Raw genomic sequence first — 23183 nt, 5'->3', positions numbered from 1 at the left:
CCTTTTCTTTCATATTCTTGCCAACACTTTTTTCTTTTTACTTCTCTCTCTCTCTTTCTCTCTCTCTCTCTCTCTCTCTCTCTCTCTCTCTCTCGTCATTGTGATAGGTATGAGGTGATATCTAATAGTGGTTTTGATTTGCATTTCCTTGATAATTAGTGTTCTTTAAGCATCATTTCATGGGCCTGTTGGTCATCTGTATGTCTTCTTTGGAAAATTGTCTGTTCAGTTCCTCTGCCCATTTTTTTTTGTTAACCCTCACCATAAGATATATTTTTTCCATTGATTTTATTAGAGACAGTGGAAGGAAGGGAGGGAGAGAGAGACAGAGGGAGAGGGAGAGAGACAAAGAAAGTGGGGAGCCCTGGCCGGTTTGGCTCAGCGGTTAGAGCATCCGCCTGCGGTCCGGAGAGACCCGGGTTCGGTTCCCGCTAAGGGCATGTACTTCGGTTGCAGTTTGTCCCCGGCCCTGGTTGGTCGTGCAGGTGGCAGCCACTCGATGTGTCTCTTTCACATCGATGTTTACCTCTCTCTCCCTCCCACTCTATCTGTGCAAAAAATGGAAAAATGTCCTCGGGTGAGGATTAAAAAAAAAAAAAAAAGAAAGTGGGGAATCGAACTTGCAACACAGGTATGTGCTCTTGGCTAGTAATTAAACCCATGACCTTTTGGTGTACAGGCTGATGCTCTAATGACACAGCCACAATGGCTAGGGCACCTCTGTCCATTTTTAAATCAGAAGACTCATAGATTTTGTGGCATAGTTTGAAATCATGGCGTATGATACCTCCAGCTTTTTTAATCTTTTTCAAGATTGGTGTTGGCATTCAGGGTCTTTGTGGTTCCATGCAAATTTTAGGATTCTTTGTTCTTGTAATGTGAAAAAAAAGCCACTGGTATTTGACAGAGATTTCATTGAATCTGTAGATTACTTTGGATAGTATGGACATGTTGGCAATATTAATTCTTCCAATCAATGAGCAAAGTATATTTTTGTTTATGTTGAGTTGTAGGAGTTCTTTATATATTCTGGGTATTAACCCATCATTAGATATGTTATTTGCAAATATTTTCTTTTTTTTTCCAGCTGTATTAGTCTCTGTTATTCTTTTGGTAATCTCTTCAGTAACTACTTGTTTGTAGGTGATGAAATATCTAAGGAATCCACTTCCAATGTTGGCTCTGCGGTGAGCATGGTCTTTCCCTTTACTTCAATTCAGAATTAAGATTTTTGATCCTTGTTTTTTTATATTCCAGTCTCAGAAGTAGTTTTCACTGTAGCAGTTATCTGAAGACAGTCTATGCTTTATAGTAGTGGTCTACAACCAGGCTCTAGCTTCTCCAGGAACATTACACAGGATGGATTTAAATATGTATTAAACTAAGAGGCGTTCTCTCAAATGAGTTTAAATGCATTTTATTTTTAGACAACCTACATGACATGTTTTTTTTCTTAAAAACAATGCCTCCGCTCCAAATAAATCAAGGTCAGAATAAATGAAGAGCTCAAGATAACATCAGTCCCATTTGTCCTAGTCCTGGTGTGTGGATGAAAAGCAGCAGCCAGTTATGATGACAGGTGATAGATCCAAATTGCCAAATGTGTTAACATTTTTCCATTTCCAAACCATCCTTAAAGAAAATCATATATGGTGTCACACCATCCTCACGGTAGTCCAGCAGAGCAACCATGCCATCTGGATTCATGTTTTCACCAATAAAGAACTGGTAGTTTTTGAAATTAGCAAGGATGTGCTTGATTTGTTCTGCAGCCCCTGTCATAAAAGGCTTTACTCTTTCTGGTCTCTGTTCTTCAAGTTTCCCTTTGATTGATTTCATGTAATCTTTGATGTACTTCTTGTAGGCTTCGTTTGTGAAGCTTGTTTCCTGCAAATGATGGTTCATGACAATATCGACACCAGTGATTACTGTGCTTTCCGTACCTTCGCCGTCGGGGCCTTCAGCAGAGGCATTTCCACCAATGAGCGAGTCATCAATGTTACCCTCTGTCCTACTGACCATCTTCCCCTCTACCTCCAGGCACAGCCCGTCTGCGATCTCCCAGATCTTGTAGATGTCAGAGAACATCTCATCATGGCTGATGAGGTCCCGGTAGATGATCATGATGGCAGCTGGAAGGAGACGATAGCGGCGCTGCCTTAGTAGGAGCCCGGAGCCTGGAGCGAGCACCGTGCAGCCCGAGCAGCCCGCGGGGGGATGAGGGAGTGGGCGGAAAAGGCTGACTCAGCCACTCCCCAACCTCATATAGAGGGCAAGTCCCCCTACATCATTACCCGCTCTGCAAATGTTTTCTCCCACTTCATGAGGTGGCCTTTTCAGTCTGGTGCACTAATACAGTAGTTTTTATTGTGTTCTTCTGAATCTTGTCTCTGCTTTCCCTCCCTTCCCTTCTCCCCTACCCTAGTCTATTACCCCTTTCCCTCATTTCTCTCCCTCTGTCTACTCTCTGCTCTCTATTCCTCCTCTGTCTCAACCACCCTCCCTATCATATTTTTTTTCCTGCCTCTACCATCCTCCAAACGTGTAGAGTCTCTCCTCTATAAATTCCTTCTCTTCCCTCAAGGCTCACTTCTTTCATAGTCTTTCATTTTGATTTGAAGGCTTGAAGTAGACACAGTGATAGACATCAGTATCAATCCTTGAGCGTTGATAGTTTGCACAACAACCTTGTTTGCATAGTTGTTACTTTTCTTTCTGTGAAGAGCCTAAGTAAGCTCTGTTGGGCCGGGCCAATTCAGTGGATGAAAGAAGGTGTAGTAGATTGACTTCCCAGCATTGTGTGCACTCTAGGTCTTTTATGCAGTGTTTCCTGAGCATAACATTTTCCTACTACTTAGGATCTGAGGTGGTGGTGTAAAGGAGTCAGAATAGTCTATGTCGTGGATGTTATGGAACTATCTTTGTGTATAATATAATGGAACAAACCCTGAAAGAATAGTGAGCCAGGGAATTCCATTGAATTTTCCTGGAAATAGATATGTGGAGAAGAGTGCTAGCTATTACTTCTTGTGCAAATCAGCTCTTATGGAAAATATTAAGTAAAAAAATCAAAGCAAAAATTGTTTAAATTATGAAATGGTGTGAGTGTTAATATGACAGGCAACAGAACAACTTTGCAGACACAAAATATAAGGACAACCTTTAAAACTTTCAGAAAGTACACCAACACATAAACAAAAGTACTGCTCATTCTGACAGTAACTTTATTGTAAAATACACAGAACAAAATATACTTCTAAAAAGGCAAAAAACAAACACACAGAGGCAACTAGTAAATAAATTATTATCCATTTGTTCTTGTCTTTCACAACATTACAATTTATTTTCCTCAAATCCTATAAAGTGGACAGCTTTTCACTCTACAATGAGTTTAATTTTTTTTTTTTTGAAATACTAATGATACACTTTATTACCCATATGTCAATAGCATGGACACATTTTTTACTGAAAAGAGAGTGGCTTTGTTGTGAAAGAGAAAGCAACTATGCTTTTCTGGCACCAGCTTCATTTTACCCCTCTTGCTCCAGGATGGTGCCATGAATTTCCTGCCATGAATTTGCACAAAGGGGACTGTGAATTTCTCCCACTTCCTTTACAACAGAATTTGAGTAAACTCCTAGACTCAATGAAATTGGTCTGGACAAATGGGGATTTGAAATACTGACTTTCCAGCTGGTCCATATTTACAGCCAGTGTTAGGCCTTGGCCTCTGAGCCAGAGCCTTCCTGCTTTTGTATTCACTGGCATTGCTGTGTGTACCTCTGGGGAAAATCTCCTTCTGAAAATGTCTTTTTGTATAACATGGAAGATTTCCAGTAAGGTGAAATTCTGTTGTTTTATTCCCTCAAAAATTCTCTGCTTTCCCCATGTTTTCCATCTTTCTTTTTTAAATTTCTTTCTTTATTGATTTTAGTGAAAGGAAGGGGGGAGGAGAGAGAGAGAGAGAGAGAGAGAGAGAGAGAGAGAGAGAAACATCAATGAGAGAGAATGTTGATTGGCCGCAACCTGCATGCCGCCCACTGGAGATTTGGCCCAGAAACTGGGCATGTGCCCTGACTAGGAATCGAACCGGCTACTGGGCATGTGCCCTGACTAGGAATCGAACCGGCTACCTCTTGGTGCATGGTTCAGTGCTCAACCACTGAGCCACACCGGCCGGGCCCATTTTTTTCTTAATGACTCCATCGTGCTTGTTCTTTAATGAAAGAATTATTTCAAATCATAGTTGAGATTTAATTTCACATTATCCTAAGGGTTGTACTCTTCCAAATTATCCTCATGTTAATGCAGTCATGGGAGTTACACGTGCATTTTTTGAATGACAATATTTGGCAATTGTCCCTTTAGGGTTTTAGTTACATATATATTTTTTTAGGGAAAAATGCTGAAAACAACTGTCAGAACACCATGTTCAGTGTTTCAGAAAGGGTCTTTTACCATCTTACTAAATTCTAAAGTACAGAAGAAATATATTAACAAGGAGAAACTTCTTTCCTAAGGACCAACTAAATCTATACCTATTAGATAAATGATGGTCTTATTACATGAATCCTAAGTGTGAAGCCATCTCTTGCAGGGATTTATTTTATTTTATTTATTTATTTTTTTAAGAGTTTTTTGTTTTGTTTTGTTTTGTTTTTTTATTTTTATTTTTATCCTCACCCGAGGACATTTTTCCACTTTTTGTTTAGATAGAGTGGGAGAAAGAGAGAGGAAGAGAGAGAGGGAGAGAGAGAGAGAGAGAGAGAGAGAGAGAGACATCGATGTGGAAAGGGACACATCGAGTGGCTGCCACCCGCATGACCCAACCAGGGCCGAGGACAAACTGCAACCGAGGTATGTATGTGCCCTTAGCGGGAACCGAACCCGGGTCTCTCTGGACCGCAGGCCGACGCTCTAACTGCTGAGCCAAACCGGCCAGGGCTTATTTTATTTTTTGGCTCAGAAGTGTTTTATTACATTTATCCTTTGGCTATCTTGAAATCAGGCATGGCATTTTATGTTATTCACTAAGACAGTCAACATAGTGTGGGAGTCCAAATAGGTAGATGATTGTGCAAATCCATTAAGTATTCATAAAATAGTCTGGAAGCACGTGCATTCAAGTATTAACAGTGATTGTTTCTGAGTGGTGGGATTACGGATTATTTTTTCTTTTCACTTTTCTGTCTTTTTTTTTTTTAATGCAGATGTTTTTCTTTTATTATACACAAGTATTGATTAACCAGGTTGAATCTAAACATAGCAAAATGGTGAATCTTTCAAAATAATTAACCTCAAAGTTATTACTCTTTTCAAATATTAGTATTATATTCATTATTAAACTAGGTTAGAAATAAAAGCATCTGATAGATTGATGGCTTTGATTTCAAAGACTTCATTATTAGAATAGCTGGATAAAATTTTTTTGTCTCTTAATTTTTCCTGTGGAAACCTTTTCAAACCAAATTCTATATTTCATTTAAGAAACAATCTGTGGCACTGGCCGGTTTCGCTCAGCGGTTAGAGCATCGGCCTGCGGTCCGGAGAGACCCGGGTTCGGTTCCCGCTAAGGGCATGTACTTCGGTTGCAGTTTGTCCCCGGCCCTGGTTGGTCGTGCGGGTGGCAGCCACTCGATGTGTCCCTTCACGTCGATGTTTCTCTCTCTCTCTCCCTTCCTCTCTCTCCCTCCCACTCTATCTGTACAAAAAATGGAAAAATATCCTCGGGTGAGGATAAAAAAAAAAAAAAAAAGAAACAATCTGTGCTTAAAGGGTGTTTATTTTTTCTAGGTATACATACTGGAGTTTTTAGGTAAAATATATAGGTGACATGTTATGGTATTTTTAACTTACTTAAAATATGTAATTAAAGAAAACATAGATAAAGCCAATAAATGAAAATATTAATATTGATAAAATTATATGTAAGACCATTACAAAAGTCTTTCTCTACTTTATTCTATACTTTTTTGCCATACAATAAATAAATTTTATTAGTTCCATGTGTACAACATGGTGATTAGACATTTATATAACTTTCAAATTGATCACCCCAATAAGTCTACCTATCTAACACCATACATAGTTCTTACAGTATTATTGAGTATATTCCCTATGCTATACTTTACATCTCTGAGATGGTTTTTATAACTAGCAATTTGTATATCTTCCTTCCTTCCCATTTTCTTTCTTTTTAAAAAATTTTTGATTTATTTTTGTTACAGATATTTCTCCTTTTTCACCCACTGATTCCCCCCATCCCCCATCCTCCCCACCCTGTCCCCAACTTTGTTGTCCATGTCCATTGTTCATACATAAATGCATATAAGGTATGTGGTTTATCTCTCCTGCCCAACCCTATTCAGGGGATTGTCAGTCTATATCACACTTCCACATCTCTGGGACAACCTCGTTCCTCAGACTGTTATGTTCATTATATTCCACAAATAAGTGAGATCATGTGATATTTGTATTTCTCTGCTTGGCTTGTTTTGCTTAGGATAATACTTTCCAGGTCTCTCCATGTCATCTCAAAGGATAAGATATCTTTCTTTCTTACAGCTGCATACTACTCCATTGTGTATATGTACCACAGCATTTTAATTCATTCATCTACTGATGGGCACTTGGGCTGTTCCCAGATCTTAGCTATGATAAACAGTGCTGCTATGAACACGGGGGTATATATTCTTTCTGATTGGTGTTTCAGGTTTCCTAGGCTATATTCCTAGAAGTGGGATCACTGGGTCAAATGGAAGTTGAATTTTTAATTTTTGGAGGTAACACCATATTGTTTTCCATAGTGGCTGCAAAAATCTCCATTCACACCAGCAGTGTACTAGAGTCCCCTTTACTCCACACCCTCACCAACACTTGTTGTTTGATGATTTGTAGATGGTGCCCATTCTGACAGGTATGAGGTGATACCTCATTGTTGTTTTAATCTGCATCTCTCTGATGATTAGGGATGTTGAGCATTTCTTCATATGTCTCTTAGCCATTTGTATGTTCTGTTTGAAGAGGTGTCTATTTAGTTTCTCTGCCCATTTTTTTAATTGGGTTCTTTGACTTCCATTTTTTTTTTTTTTTTTTTTGAGTAGTATGAGCACTATATATATATTGGAAATTAACCCTTTATCTGATATATCATTGGCCATTATGCTCTCTCATATAGTGGGTAGCCTTTCCATTTTCATGACTGTATCTTTTACTGTGCAGAAGCTTTTGAGTTTGATGTAGTCCCATGTGTTCATTTTCTCCTTTGTTTCTGTTGCCATAGGTGATGCATCAATGAAAATTTTGCTGCATATGATGTCTGAAATCTTATTGGCTACATTTTCTTTTACGATTTTTATGGATTCATGAATCACCTTTAAGTCTTTTATCCATTTTGAGTTTATTCTTGTGTAAGGTGAAAGTTGATGGTCTAGTTTCATTTTTTTGCATGTAGCTGTACAATTTTCCCAACACCATTTATTAAAGAGGCTGTCTTTACTCCACTGTATGCTCTGGCCACCTTTGTCATATATTAATTGAGCATATTGCCTTGGGTCAATTTCCGGGTTCTCTGTTCTGTTCCACTGGTCTATATGTCTGTTCTCCTGCCAGATCCAGGCTGTTTTGATTACAATGACTTTGTCGTATAACCTGAAATCTGGTAATGTGATCCCTCCAACTTTTTCTTCTTTTTCAAGATTGCTGTGGCTATTCAAGGTCATTTTTGGTTCCATATGAACTTTTGCAGTATTTGCCCTAGTTCTGTGAAGTATGTTCTTGGTATTTTGATGGGGATTGCATTGAATCTATAGATTGCTTTTGGTAGTATGGACATTTTAATAATGCTGATTTTTTTGATCTGTGAACATGGTATGTGCTTCCACTTTTATATATCTTCTTCTATTTCTTTTTTCAATGACCTGTAGATTTCTGTGAATATGTCCTTTATTTCGTTGGTTAAGTTTATTCCTAGGTATCTTAATTTTTTTGCTGTGATGGTAAATGGGATTGTTCGTTTAGTTTTTCTTTCTGTGGGTTCATCATTGGTGTTTAAGAATGCCATCAATTTCTTGACATTAATTCTGTATCCTACTACTTTGCCAAATTCATTTATTAAGTCTAGTAAATTTTTTATGGAGTCTTTGGGGTTTTCTACATATAGTATTTTGTCATCTGTGAAAAATAACAGTTTCAATTCCTTCTTTCCCATTTGGATCCCTTTTATTTATTTCTCCTATCTGTTTGCTGTGGCTAAGACTTCCAGTATTATGTTAAATAAGAGTGGCGTAACAAAAATAAAATCAAAATAATAATAATAACAATAATAATAATAAAACAGAGTTGCGAAAGTGGGCATCCTTGTCTTGTTTCTGTTCTTAAAGGAAATGCTTTTAATTTTTGCCCATTGAGTATGATGTTGGCTGTAGGTTTTCTATATATGGCCTTTATTATGTTAAGATGTGATCCCTCTATTCCCAGGTTGCTGAATAATTTTATCAGCAATAGGTGCTGGATTTTGTCAAATGGTTGTTCAGCATCTATTGCTATGATCATATGATTTTTAGCTTTCATTTTGTTTATGTGGTGTATCACATTTATTGATTTTCAAATATTGTACCAGCCTTGCATCCCTGGGATGAATCCCACTTGGTCATGGTGAATAATTTTTTGATGTATTGCTGGATCAGATTTGCTAGTATTTTGATCAGGATTTTGTCATCTATGTTCATCAGAGAAAATGGTCTGTAGTTTTCTTTCTTTGTAGTGTCTTTTTCTGGTTTTGGAATTAGAATTATTCTGGCCTCATAAAATGAGTTTGGAAGTCCTCCTTCTTGAATTTTTTGAAATAGTTTGAGGAGAATGGGTATTAGTTATTCTTTGAATGTTCAGTAAAATTCTCCATGAAACTGTCCGAGCCTGGGCTTTTGTTTGCAGGGAGAGTCTTGATTACATCTTCAATTTCTTCTGTTGTTATTGGTATGTTCATGTTTTCTATCTCTTCCCGGTTAAGTTTTGGGAGACTGTGTTTTTCTAGAAATTGGTCCTATTCACTTAGATTATCTAATTTGTTGCTGTATAATTTTTGTAATATGCGTTAAAAATATGATGTATTTCTGTGGTGGCTGTATTATTTCTCCTCTTTCATTTCTGATTTTGTGTATTTTGGTTCTCTCTTCTTGTTTCTTGGTGAGTCTAGCTAAGGGTCCATCAATCTTGTTTATCGTTTTAACGAACCAGCTCTTTGTTTCATTCATCTTTTGAATTGTTTTTTTTTTTTTTTTTTTTTGGTCTCCATGTCATTTATTTCTGCTCTGATTTTTATTATTTCCTTCCTTCTACTTGCTCTGGGGTTGTCTCTTTGTTTGCTTTCTAGTTCTTTAAGTTGTGAGGTTACATATTCGGTTAGAAATTTTTCTTGCTTCTTCACGTAGGCCTGTAGTGCTATGAACTACCCTCTCAGAACTGCTTTTGCTGCATCCCATGGATTTTGTGTTGTTGTGTGTTCATTTTAATTGGTTTTCATGACGTTTTTGATTTCCTCCATGATCTCTTTGGTAACCCATTCATTGTTCAATAAATGTTATTTAGCCTCCATGTTTTCAAATGTCTTTGCATGTTTTTGTTGCACTTGATTTGTAGTTGCATGCCATTGTGATCTGAGAAGATGCTTGATATAATTTCAATCTTCTTGAACTTCTAGAGATTTATTTGTGACTAATATGTGGTCTATCTTTGAGAATGTACCATGTGCACTTGAGAAGAAGGTGAATTCTGAAGTTTTGGGGTGTAATTCTCTGTAGATCTCTATTAAATCCATTTGATCTAGAACTTCATTTAGAGTCTGTGTTTCCTTGTTAATTTTTTGTCTAGAAGATCTATGCAGTGATGTCAGTGGGGCATTAATGTTCCCTACTATGATTGTATTGCTGTCAATTTCTCCTTTGAAGTTCTCCAAAAGATTTTTAATATATGTTGGTGCTCTCATATTGGGTGCATATATGTTTACAAAGCTTATATCTTCCTGTTGAATAGATCTTTTTAATATTATGTAGTGGCCTTCTCTGTCTCTAGTTATGGTCTTCATTTTGAAATATACTCTATCAGATATGAGTATTGCTACTCCAGCTTTTTTCTTGCTTTCTGATTGCTTGAAAGATTTTTCTCCATCCCTTGACTTTCAACCTATGTGAGTCTTTTGTTGTGAGGTGGTTTCCTTGTAAACAACATATATGTGAGCCATGCTTTCTTATCCAGTCAGCTACTGTGTCTTTTTATTTGAGCATTCAAACCATTCACATTTAAGGTGATAATTGATATGTACTTGTTATTGCCAGTCTTGTTTAGTGTGGTTTTATTTTTCTTTCTATTTCTTCTACTAATTACATCAGTCCTTTAGCATATCTTGCAGTGCTGGTTTGGTGTTAGTGTATTCCCTTAGCCTTTTTTTTTGTCTGGAAAGCTGTTTATTTGACCTTCAATTTGAATGATAGCCTTGCTTGATAGAGTAGTCTTGGATTCAAATCCTTGTTTTTCATGACCTTGATTACTTCATGCCACACCCTTCTGGCCTGTAGTGTCTCTGTTGAGAAGTCACATCAGAGCCTTATGGGGTTTCCTTTGTAGGTCACCTGTTGCTTATCTATTGTTGCCTTTAATATTCTTTATTTGTCTCTAAGTTTTGGGTATTCCATTACTATGTGTCTTGGTGTGAGCCTGTTTGGGTTCTTCCTACTTGGGGCTCTCTGTGCTTCTTGAACTTGAATGCCTTCTTTCTTCACCAAATTAGGAAAGTTTTCTGTCATTATTTCTTCAAATATATTCTCTGACCCTTGCCCATTTTCTTCCTTTTAGGGGACTCCTATGATGCAAATATTATTACATTTCCAGTTGTCCCACAGTTGTCTTAAGCTATCTTCCTGTTTTTTAATCATTTTTTTTTTCCTTTTGGTTGTCTGATTGGTTGATTTTTTTTCCACCCTGTCTTTTAAATCAGTGATCCACTGCTGGGGCAATCTGGCCAGGGCAATAATTACAGAAAACTTCCCTAACTTGGTGAAGGAAACAGACATACAATTCCAGGAAGCACACAGGTTCCCAAGCCAGACGACCTAAAGAAGTTCACATCAAGACACATCATCATCAAAATGCCAGAGGTTAAAGATGAAGAGAGACTCCTGAAAGCAGCAAGAGAAAAGCAGTTTGTTAACTACAAAGGAACTCCCATAAGACTTAAAGCTGATTTCTCAAATGAAACTTGGCATGCCAAAAAGGAATGGCAAGAGATATGCAAAGTGATGGAAAGCAACAACCTATATCCCCGGCCTGTTTGCTCAGTGGTTGGAGCTTTTGCCTGCGGACCAGAAAGTCTGGGTTTCGGTTCCCACTAGGGGCTCGTAAAAAAAAAAAAAAAAAAAAAGAGAAGCAACAACCTACAACCAAGATTACTCTATTCTGCAAAGCTATCATTTAGAATCAATGGACATATATATTTTCACAGATAAGAAAAAGCTAAAGAAGTTCATCACCTCCATACCAGTATTACATGAAATGTTAAAGGATATTCTTGAAGGAGAACAAAAATATGAACAATAAAATGACAATTAACACCTATCTATCAACAATTGAATCTACCAACAAAATGAGCAAGCAAGACAGAAACAAACTCATAGATACAAAGAAGGTTTTTTTGCTTGACAGATGGGACAGGATGGGAGGGGGTTAGGGGGATGGGTGAAAAAGATTAAAGAATTGCCCTGGTCAGTTTGGCTCAGTGGCTGAAGCATCGGCCTGCAGAACAGAGAATCCTTGGTTTGGTTTCCATTAGGGGCACATACCAAAAAAAAAAAAAAAAGATGAAGGAATTAAAAAGTACAGATTGGTTGTTAGACTGATGAACCTCAAAGGGAAGGGAGGAAAGAGGGTGGGAAGAGATAAACCAGATAACTTATCTACATATATGCATAACAAATGGACACAGACAATAGTGTGGGGAAGGCAAGAAGGGGACGGGATTGGGGACCAGGGTGTCAATGGGGGAAAAAGGAAAAACATCTGTAACAAAAATAAATTAATAATAAAATAAAAAATAACTAACTAAATAAATAATAGTCTTGGGCCAGAAAATAAATAAATAAATAAATGAATAAACAAACAAACAAACAAACAAATAAATAAATAAATAAATCACTGATCCAGTCCTCAGCTTCTTCTACTCTGCTGTTTAGTCCTTCCAGTGTTTTTTTTATTTCTGATATGTCATTCTTCATTTCTTCTTGGTGATTTTCAACATTTCTATGTCTTTACAAGTGGTGCTCATGATCTAACACATGCTGTTGAGCTTCCTCAAGATCATGGCTCTAAATTCTAGTTCTGTTAACTTTCTTAACTGCTCCACATTTATCTCATCTTCAGTAGAAGTCTCTAGTTCTTTCATTTGGCTTTTGTTTCTGTGTTTCACCATTTTGACTATCACAGTGGGCTTTGGAGCCTGCCAAATTTTTCCTGTGGGTGTTGGTGTTCTGCTGGTTGAGGCTCCCTCTACTGAGTTCAGATGAGCCTGGGTGGGCCCACGTTAAACACCACTGTCAAGTCTTACTTTCCTGGGTAGATTTGCAAGCCCAGGAAAGTTTCCGTTATCCTCTAGCTTTTTCCTGGTGGCTAGTAGTGTTAGTTACTCAGTACCCTAGAATGTAGCCCCGGTGTTCTGCCTAAGATGATTTCCAGAGGTTGGGATAAATGCTGGCTGTTAATGAGCCTCAATTTTTATTTCTTTGACTCACCTAGGAAAGGCTGAATCTCCTTGGGGGGGGGGCTGCTGCTTTCCCCCACAGCTTGGGAAGGAGCACACTGGCCACCGTCCTTTGTGGCCACAACTCAGCAAAATCTCTCAGTGCCCTCCAAATCCCAGGTGTCCCCACAGAGTTCTAACCCAGTCTGCCCTTCCTCTGCCATAGCCCCCAGGTGAGTAGTGGTGGCTATTTTAGTGCTCTGTCTAGGCTCTCTGTGATGTGGAGCGGGCTTGGTCTTTATTCTCCAAGTTCACTGCTCACAGCTAAGACTGCTGCTGTCAGTGGGCTCCCAGCCCGCCACCTTCTGCACCTTTGCAGATCCTACCAGTGTCCCTGGTTATATGGTCCTCTCCTGGTGCTCTTCTGTTGCTTTTTCCCATTGATTTGTCTTCATTTTAGTTGTTATTCCCGTTTGGTCCTAGGAGAACGTCTATGTGGCTTCTGTTCACTCAGCCTCCTTTTTCCTATCCTCTAAGCCTATTTTGTGTGCAGCTGGGTCACACAGGCCTTTCTGGTTCCCCCACATCCTGCAGGCCCCGCGGGTAACTATCACACAGTCCCTCTGCGGACCTGGGTCTATGCCTATGTTATGTGCTGCTGGGTTGCACAGACCTCTCTGGTGCTTCAGCATCCCACAGGCCCTACAAGTAACTAGATTGAACAGTCCGTGCTGGGTTGCACAGTCTTCTCTGGGGCTTCAGGACCCCACAGGCTGCTTGGATAACTAGATTGTGCAGTCCCTGCTTGGTGGCACAGGCCTCTCTGGTGCTTCAGCACCCTGCAGTTCCTGCGGGTAACTGGAAGGTACAGTCCTTGCTGAGTTCCACAGGCCTCTCTGGTGCTTCAGCACCCCACAGGTCCTGTGGATAACTGGATCACACAGTCCCTGCTGGGTGGCACAGGCCTCTCGGGTGCCCCTGCATCCTGCAGTTCCCGTGGGCGGGAAGCTGGCTAACACCAGCGTCTCTGGGGCTCTGGCTTCCCACTACAGTTGTAAGCTACTGGACTGCACAGGCCTCTGTGGAGCCCCAGGTCCTGCTGCTGGCGGCTGGGGAGTGCTGCTGCGGCTTGGGGTTCAACTCCTGCTCAGCTTTTGCTGTAGTTTTTGGGGATGGGTTTCATCTGCTGGTCTGTGCTCTGTTGCCTGGGGATGGATTTTTGTTCCCCAGCCTCTGTTGCTGGGGGTATATCTCGACTCTGATTGGGCTGCTACTGTGGGGGATGGTGCTGGGCTCTGGGTTGTATGCGGCTTCTGTGACTAGCACCTTGGGAGCTCCGCTACTGTGCACTAGTCTTTGTTGACAGTGTCTCTACTGGTCCTATGGTGCCAGGTTGCTGGTGGGCTCAGGTTGCTGGACTCTAACCGCTCCCACTGCCTCCTCCTGGGGAAGACCAGGGATCTTCCAAAATGATGGGACTTCCCCGTGGCACAGGGAGAAGTGCCCTGAAAGTCCACTTACCGTGGTAGTGGGCTGCTTGGTCCACAGCACAGGAATCTTCTGCTCCATGGCTCTGCACTACTTGGTTTGTTAGTCCACCTTTGCATCCACTCACACTCTGTCACACACTCACCCTCCCTCAGGTCCTGACTGCCGCCATCTTCCCTACTTTTTCTCACTTTTCTGTCTTTCCTAAATTATTCACAATGAGCAAATATTGTTTTATAATTCTCTTCATCTAGTTTCCTCCAGAATTCATAATCTGAGACAAGACATCACATAAAATGCTTTTAGTGAGGTGGTCTCAGAGAATAGGATTGGAAGACTTGGAAAGAATGGAACAAGGAAGGAGATACCATTATGCTGAACAGAGACTCAGTACCTGTGTACCCTCTGAGGAGACAATTAGAACACATTGCACATGCACCAATACCTCTTGCTCTATTGTGTTTGTCAGTTTATTTTGTTATTTAGATTCAACATATAAGTAAGATCATGTCATATTTGTCTTTTTTCTAATTGGTGTATTTCACTTAGCATAATAGCAAAGAACATATATGCATAACCCGTGGAAACAGACAATGGATTAGTATGGGGAAGACTTCGGGTCAGGCGGGAATTGGGTGGAGGGGGCAAAAATGGAGAAAATGGGAGACATTTGTAGTACTGTCAACAATAAAAAAAAATGCATTGCACAATTATCTTTTTTATTTATTTATTTATTTATTTTATTAATTAATTTTTGTTACAGATGTTTCTCCTTTTCCCCCCACTGATTTCCCCCTCCCCCTCCTTCCCTGCCCTTTCCCCAGATTGTTGTCCATGTCCACTGTTCATGCATACATGCAAATAAGTTCTGTGGTTTATCTCTCCCCCACCACCACCCTCTTTAGGGGATTGTCAGTCTGTACCCCACTTCCGCATCTCTGGGACTACCCCATTCCTCAGACTGTTATGTTCATTATATTCCACAAATAAGTGAGATCATATGAAACTTGTCTTTCTGTGTTTGGCTTGTTTCACTTAGGAGGATGCTTTCAAAGTCCCTCCATGTAGTCTCAAAGGATAAGAGATCTTTCTTTCTTATAGCTGCATAGTACTCCATTGTGTATATGTACCACGGCTTTTTGATCCATTCGTCTACTGATGGACACTTGGGCTGTTGCCAAATCTTAGCGATTGTAAATATGCACAATTATCTTTTAGAAGCATTAATTAAGGGAGCATTTATCTGCTAGCTCCCAGTGCTTGTTGGTTGCCTTAATGTGGTGCTAACTTCATAGAAATTCCATGCTTGAGCATGTGCGAGTGTTCAGCAGGTTTCCACAGATGCTCCTACAATGACAGCATATAAAAGCTCTGGGGCTAAGATCCAGAGGTTTAAAAAGAAAGTTGTAAAGACTGCTTGCCATAGCAAGGGTTAGAGTAAAATGTAGTTAAAGATGCAACAATAGACATTTTCATTTTTCAAGAAAACAAATTAAAAATAAAACTCTTAGAGATGTTTGCTGCTTCATGTGAAAATAGATTTTTTTTTTGTTTGAGAAATATATACTTGTATTTTTTCCTTCATTACTGTGGCAAATTGCCAATAATACATTTAGTTATTTGGGTAGCTTAATAAAAACACCCATTTAACCTTGAAAACATTATGCTAAGTGAAATAAGCGAGAAACAAAAGGATAAATACTGTATGATTCCACTTATATGAGCTAACCAGAGTAGTCAAATACACAGAGACAAAAAGTAGAACAAAGCTTAGCCAGGAACCTATGGGAGGGGAGGATGGGGAGTTACTATTGAATGAAAAAGTTCTAAAGATGGATAGAAGTGACAGTTGCACTACAATGTGAATATATTTAATGCCACTTAATGGTACACTTAAAAATGGTTAAGATGGTAAATCTTATGTACATTTTACCACAATAAAAAGCAGTTATTGATGATTTCACAGTTTCGGTGAAGATCAGCAGTCAGGGTACAGCATGGTTTAATAGGAATCCCTGATTAGACTTTCCAAAGGCCAAAATCAATGTGTCAGCAGGGCCGTATCCATTCTGGAAACTCCAAGGATGAATTACTTCCAAGTTCATTTAGTTTTTTGGCTAAAAACAGTCCCTTGTATTTGTAAGACTAAAGCCCTGTTTTCTAGCTCTTGTGAACCAGGTGCTGATGTGTGCTTGTAGATATTGCATCCCTCAACTCACATGATAATCTTCTCCCAGTGTGTCTTTAAATCATATTTTTCTCTGGGTCTGTGTCCAACTTTCCCCCTATTTATGAAGATACTGGTCATATTGAATTAGGACCTACCTCATTTTAATTTGATCATCTCAGTAAAAACCCTATTTCCAAATAAGGTCACATTCTGAGGAACTGGGTGTTAGCACCTCGAAATATCTCTTTATGAAGAACAAATTCATCCCATAACACCAGGTAACATAATATATTTCTAAGATTTAGGGAATAGGATGTGGATATCTTTCAAAAGTAGAGGAATATTTTGCCCATCAATGCTTTTGTGAATATCTGTTGGACTAATTCTCAGAATAGTTATGCTGTTCTTGAATTTGTTAGCACTTTGTAAATATTTACTTTATTAATCCAGAATAAATGTGTAAGGAGAATTAGCATTATATTTAAAAAAGATGTTCACAATTGTATATAGTTTTCCAGAAAATTCCTGGAGATAAGAATTAACATTTTCTGATTATAGTTATCAGTGATTATCCTGCAGAACCCCTTTGTATGATAGATATACAGATACGTATACTGTAAAAACTCCACTTAAAAGGCATAATTTAATGTTGTATTTGAAATACTTAGAGAGATAAATGGTAATTTATTCCCTCACTTTCAAAATGCCTTTCATGATTGGAAAAGATGGTGATGGGCAGGACTGGAGGGAGGGTGAGTGTGTGAGACAGTGAGCAAGTGTGTGAAAGAGTGTGAGTGGACACAAAGGTGAACAACCAACCCGAGCAGTGCAGGACCACAAAGCAGAAGGTTCCTGTGCTGTGGACCAAGCAGCCGACTACCGCAGTAAGCAGCCCTTCAGGGTGCTTCCCCTGCACCACGGGGGGGTCCCACCATTTTGGAAGATCCCTGGTCTTCCCCAGGAGGAGGCAGTGGGAGCGGTTAGAGTCCAGCAACCTGAGCCCACCAGCAACCTGGCACCATAGGACCAGTAGAGACACTGTCAACAAAGACTAGTGCACAGTAGCGGAGCTCCCAAGGTGCTAGTCACAGAAGCCGCATACAACCCAGAGCCCAGCACCATCCCCCACAGTAGCAGCCCAATCAGAGTCGAGATATACCCCCAGCAACAGAGGCTGGGGAACAAAAATCCATCCCCAGGCAACAGAGCACAGACCAGCAGATGAAACCCATCCCCAAAAACTACAGCAAAAGCTGAGCAGGAGTTGAATCCCAAGCCGCAGCAGCACTCCCCAGCCGCCAGCAGCAGGACCTGGGGCTCCACAGAGGCCTGTGCAGTCCAGTAGCTTACAACTGTAGTGGGAAGCCAGAGCCCCAGAGACGCTGGTGTTAGCCAGCTTCCCGCCCACGGGAACTGCAGGATGCAGGGGCACCCGAGAGGCCTGTGCCACCCAGCAGGGACTGTGTGATCCAGTTATCCACAGGACCTGTGGGGTGCTGCAACACTAGAGAGGCCTGTGGGACCCAGCAAGGACTGTCCCATCCAGTTACCCGCAGGAACTGCAGGGTGCTGAAGCACCAGAGAGGCCTATGCGACCCAGCAGGGACTGTGCCATCTAGTTTCCCCTGGGACCTGTGGGGTGCTGAAGCACCAGAGAGGCCTGTGCTACCAAGCAGGGACTGCACAATCTAGTTATCCAAGCAGCCTGTGGGGTCCTGAAGCCCCAGAGAAGACTGTGCAACCCAGCACGGACTGTTCAATCTAGTTACTTGTAGGGCCTGTGGGATGCTGAAGCACCAGAGAGGTCTGTGCAACCCAGCAGCACATAACATAGGCATAGACCCAGGTCCGCAGAGGGACTGTGTGATAGTTACCCGCGGGGCCTGCAGGATGTGGGGGAACCAGAAAGGCCTGTGCGACCCAGCTGCACACAAAATAGGCTTAGAGGATAGGAAAAAGGAGGCTGAGTGAACAGAAGCCGCATAGACGTTCTCCTAGGACCAAACGGGAATAACAACTAAAATGAAGACAAATCAATGGGAAAAAGCAACAGAAGAGCACCAGGAGAGGACCATATAACCAGGGACACTGGTAGGATCTGCAAAGGTGCAGAAGGTGGCGGGCTGGGAGCCCACTGACAGCAGCAGTCTTAGCTGTGAGCAGTGAACTTGGAGAATAAAGACCAAGCCCGCTCCACATCACAGAGAGCCTAGACAGAGCACTAAAATAGCCACCACTACTCACCTGGGGGCTATGGCAGAGGAAGGGCAGACTGGGTTAGAACTCTGTGGGGACACCTGGGATTTGGAGGGCACTGAGAGATTTTGCTGAGTTGTGGCCACAAAGGACGGTGGCCAGTGTGCTCCTTCCCCAAGCTGTGGGGGAAAGCAGCAGCCCCCCCCCCAAGGAGATTCAGCCTTTCCTAGGTGAGTCAAAGAAATAAAAATTGAGGCTCATTAACAGCCAGCATTTATCCCAACCTCTGGAAATCATCTTAGGCAGAACACCGGGGCTACATTCCAGGGTACTGAGTAACTAACACTACTAGCCACCAGGAAAAAGCTAGAGGATAACGGAAACTTTCCTGGGCTTGCAAATCTACCCAGGAAAGTAAGACTTGACAGTGGTGTTTAACGTGGGCCCACCCAGGCTCATCTGAACTCAGTAGAGGGAGCCTCAACCAGCAGAACACCAACACCCACAGGAAAAATTTGGCAGGCTCCAAAGCCCACTGTGATAGTCAAAATGGTGAAACACAGAAACAAAAGCCAAATGAAAAAAACAAGAGAACTCTACCGAAGATGAGATAAATGTGGAGCAGTTAAGCAAGTTAATAGAGCTAGAATTTAGAGCCATGATCTTAAAGAAGATTAACCGTATGAGTAAGGACTGAGAAATACTGAAAATCAACCAGTTAGAAATTAAAAACCAGCAAGAAGAAATTAAGAATGACATGTCAGAAATAGAGAACACATTGAAAAGACTAAACAGCAGAGTAGAGGAAGCTGAGTACTAGATCAGTGAATTAGAAGATAGGGTAGAAAAAATTAACCAATCAGAAAAACAAAAGGAAAAAAATATTAAAAAACAGGAACATAGCTTAAGGGAACTGTGGGACAACTGCAAACATAAAACAATTCGCAACATAGGAGTACCCAAAGACGAGAAAACTGGGCAAAGGTTAGAGAATATATTTGAAGAAATAACAACAGAAAAGTTTCCTATCTTGGTGAAGAAAGAAGGCATTCAAGTTCAAGAAGCACGGAAAGCCCCAAGTAAGAAGAACCCAAACAGGCCAAAACCAAGACACATAGTAATTAAAATGCCAAAACTTAAAGACAAATAGAGAATCCTAAAGGCAGGAATACTTAAGCAACAGGTGACCTACAAAGGAAACCCCATAAGGCTCTGATGTGACTTCTCAACAGAGACACTGTGGGCAAGAAGGGAGTGGCATGAAATAATCAAGGTCATAAAAAACAAGTATCGGAATCTAAGACTACTCTATCCAGCAAGGCAATCATTCAAATTGAAGGTCAAACAAAAAGCTTTCCAGACCAAAAAAAAAAAAAAGCAGCTCAGGGAATATATAAACACCGAACCAGCACTGCAAGATGTGCTAAAAGGACTGATGTAATTAGTAGAAGAAATAGGAAGAAAAATATAACCACATTAAACAAGACTGGCAATAAACAAGTACATATCAATTATCAGTTTAAACATGAATGGTTTGAATGCTCAAATAAAAAGACACAGAGTAGCTGACTGAATAAGAAAGCATGACTGACATATATGTTGTTTACAAGAAACCTACCTCACAACAAAAGGCTCACATAGGTTGAAAGTGAAGGGATGGAAAAAAATCTTACAAGCAAATGGAAAGCAAAAAAAAAGGTGGAGTATCAATACTCATTTCAGATAGAGCAGATTTCAAATTGAAGACCATAACTAGAGACAAAGAAGACCACTACATAATATTGCAAGTATCTATCCAACAGGAAGATATAACCTTGGAAAACATATATGCACCCAATATGGGAGCACCAACATATATTAAAAATCTTTTCAGGACTTCACAGGAGAAATTGACAGCAATACAATCATAGTAGGGGACTTCAACACCCTGCTGACATCACTGCATAGATCTTCTAGACAAAAAATTTACAAGGAAACACAGACTGCAAATGAAGCACTAGATCAAATGGATTCAATAGATAACTACAGAGAATTACACACCAAAACTGCAGAAGGTGCATTCTTCTCAAGTGCACATGAGACGTTCTCTAAGATGGACCACATCTTAGGACACAAACTAAGTCTCTAGAAGTTCAAGAATATTGAAATCATATCAAGCATCTTCTCAGACCACAATGGCATGCAACTAGAAATCAACTGCAACAAGAACATGCAAAGACATTTGAAAACATGGAGGCTAAATAGCATGTTATTGAACAATAAATGGGTTACCATTGAGATCAAGGAAGAAATTAAAAACTTCCTGGAAACCAATGAAAATGAAGACACAACAACACAAAATTTATGGATGCAGTGAAAACAGTTTTGAGAGGAAAATTCATAGCACTACAGGCCTACGTCAAGAAGCAAGAAAAATTTCTACCAGAATATGTAACCTTACAACTTAAAGAACTAGAAAGCAAACAAAGAGAAAACCCCAGAGCAAGTAGAAGGAAGGAAATAGTAAAGATCAGAGCAGTAATAAATGACATGGAGACACAAAAAACAATTCAAAGGATCAATGAAACAAAGAGCTGGTTTTTCAAAGAAAAGATAAACAAGATTGATGGACCCTTAGCTAGACTCACCAAGAAACAAAGAGAGAGAACCCAAATACACACAATCATTAATGAAAGCGAAAAAATAATAACTGACACCACAGAATACAACAGATTGTTAACAAATATTATGAACAATTATAAGGCAACAGATTAGACAATGTAATAGAAATGGACCAATTTCTAGAAACACATAGTCTCCCAAAATTAAACCGGAAAGAGATAGAAAACTTGAACAGACCAATAACAGCAGAAGAATTTTAAGATGTAATCAAGACCCTCCAAGTCCACAAAAGCCAGGCCTGGACGGCTTCATGGGAGAATTTTACTAAACCTTCAAAGAAGAACTAATAACCATTCTCCCCAAACTATTTCAAAACATTTCAGAAGTAGGAAGACTTCCAAACTTATTTTATGAGGCCACCATAATTCTAATTCCAAAATCAAAATAAAAAAAAAGACACTACTAAGAAAGAAAACTACAGACCAATATCCCTGATGAATATAGATGCCAAAATCCTAAACAAAATACTAGCATACGGATCCAACAGGATCCAGCAATACACCAAAAAAATTATCCACCATGACCAAGTGGGATTCATTCCAGGGATGCAAGGCTGGTACAATATTCACAAATCAATAAATGTGATACACCACATTAACAAAATAAAAGACAAAAATCATATGATCATATCAAAAGACACTGAACAAGCATTTGACAAAATCCACCACCCATTTCTGATAAACACGCTCAGCAACCCTGGCCGGTTTGCTCAGTGGTTAGAGCATCAGCCTGTGGTGCAGAGAGACCCAGGTTTGGTTCCCGCTAGGGGCACGTACCTTGGTTGCAGTTTGTCCCTGGCCCTGGTTGGGTCATGCAGGAGACGGCTACTTGATGTGTCCCTTTCACGTCGATGCTTCTCTCCATCTTTCTCTCTCTCTCTTCCTCTCTCTCTCTCCCCTTCCCACTCTACCTGAACAAAAAATGGAGGAATGTCCTCGGGTGAGGATTAAATAAATAAATAAATAAATAAATAAATAAATAAATAAAATATGTTTTTTTAAAAAAACAAAAAACTTTCAGCAACCTGGGAATAGAGGTATCATATCTCAACATAATAAAGGCCATATATGAAAGACCTACAGCCAACATCATACTCACTGGGCAAAAATTAAAAGCATTTTCCTTAAGAACAGGAACAAGGCAAGGATGCCCACTTTTGACACTCATAGTACTGGAACTCTTACCCACAACAATCATATAGGAGGAAAAAATAAAAGGAATCCAAATATGAAAGGAGGAAGGGAAACTGTCATTATTTGCAGATGGCATGATACTATACGTAGAAAACCCCAAAGACTCCATCAAAAATTTCCTAGACTCAATAAATGAATTTGGCAAAGTAGCAGGATACAAAATTAACGTCAAGAAATCGATGGCATTCTTATACACCAATGATGAATTCACAGAAAGAGAAACTAAAAAAACAATCCCCTTTACCATCGCAGCAATAAAATTAAGATACCTGGGAATAAACTTAACCAAAGAAATAAAGGACCTATTTGCAGAAATCTACAAGTCATTAAAAAAAGAAATAGAGGAGGATATAAAAAATTAGAAGCACATACCTTGTTCATGGATCGGAAGAATCAACATCATTAAAATGTCCATACTACCCAAAGCAATCTATAGATTCAATGCAATCCCCATAAAAATACCAACAACATATTTCACAGAACTAAAAAAAATACTTCAAAAGTTCATATGGAACCAAAAAAGACCTCGAATAGCCACAGCAATTAAAAAAAATAATTACAAAGTTGGAGGGATCACATTACCAGATTTCAGGTTATAGTACAAAGTCACTGTGTTCAAAACAGTCTGACACTGGCACAAGTACAGACATATAAACCAGTGGAACAGAACAGAGAACCGGAAATCAACCCAAAGCAATATGCTCAATTAATATTTGACAAAGGTGGCAAGAGCATACAGTGGAGTAAG

At 39.9% G+C, this 23183-nt stretch overlaps 1 protein-coding gene across 1 annotated transcript; it reads right to left on the bottom strand.

Moving 5' to 3' along the window:
• Nucleotides 1–1444: 1444 nt before the first annotated feature.
• LOC118635919 (translationally-controlled tumor protein-like) lies at nt 1445–2192 on the bottom strand. The gene has a single exon (XM_036270971.1). It carries the CDS (start codon nt 2122–2124, stop codon nt 1606–1608), a length of 519 nt encoding a protein of 172 aa, XP_036126864.1. The 5' UTR covers nt 2125–2192; the 3' UTR covers nt 1445–1605.
• Nucleotides 2193–23183: the final 20991 nt, after the last annotated feature.

The sequence above is a fragment of the Molossus molossus genome, unplaced genomic scaffold, assembly GCF_014108415.1.
Source record: "Molossus molossus isolate mMolMol1 unplaced genomic scaffold, mMolMol1.p scaffold_m16_p_2, whole genome shotgun sequence".
Taxonomy (NCBI): domain Eukaryota; kingdom Metazoa; phylum Chordata; class Mammalia; order Chiroptera; family Molossidae; genus Molossus; species Molossus molossus.
The sequence above is the reverse complement of the archived record's forward strand: the minus strand, read 5'-3'. Positions and strand labels throughout refer to the sequence as shown.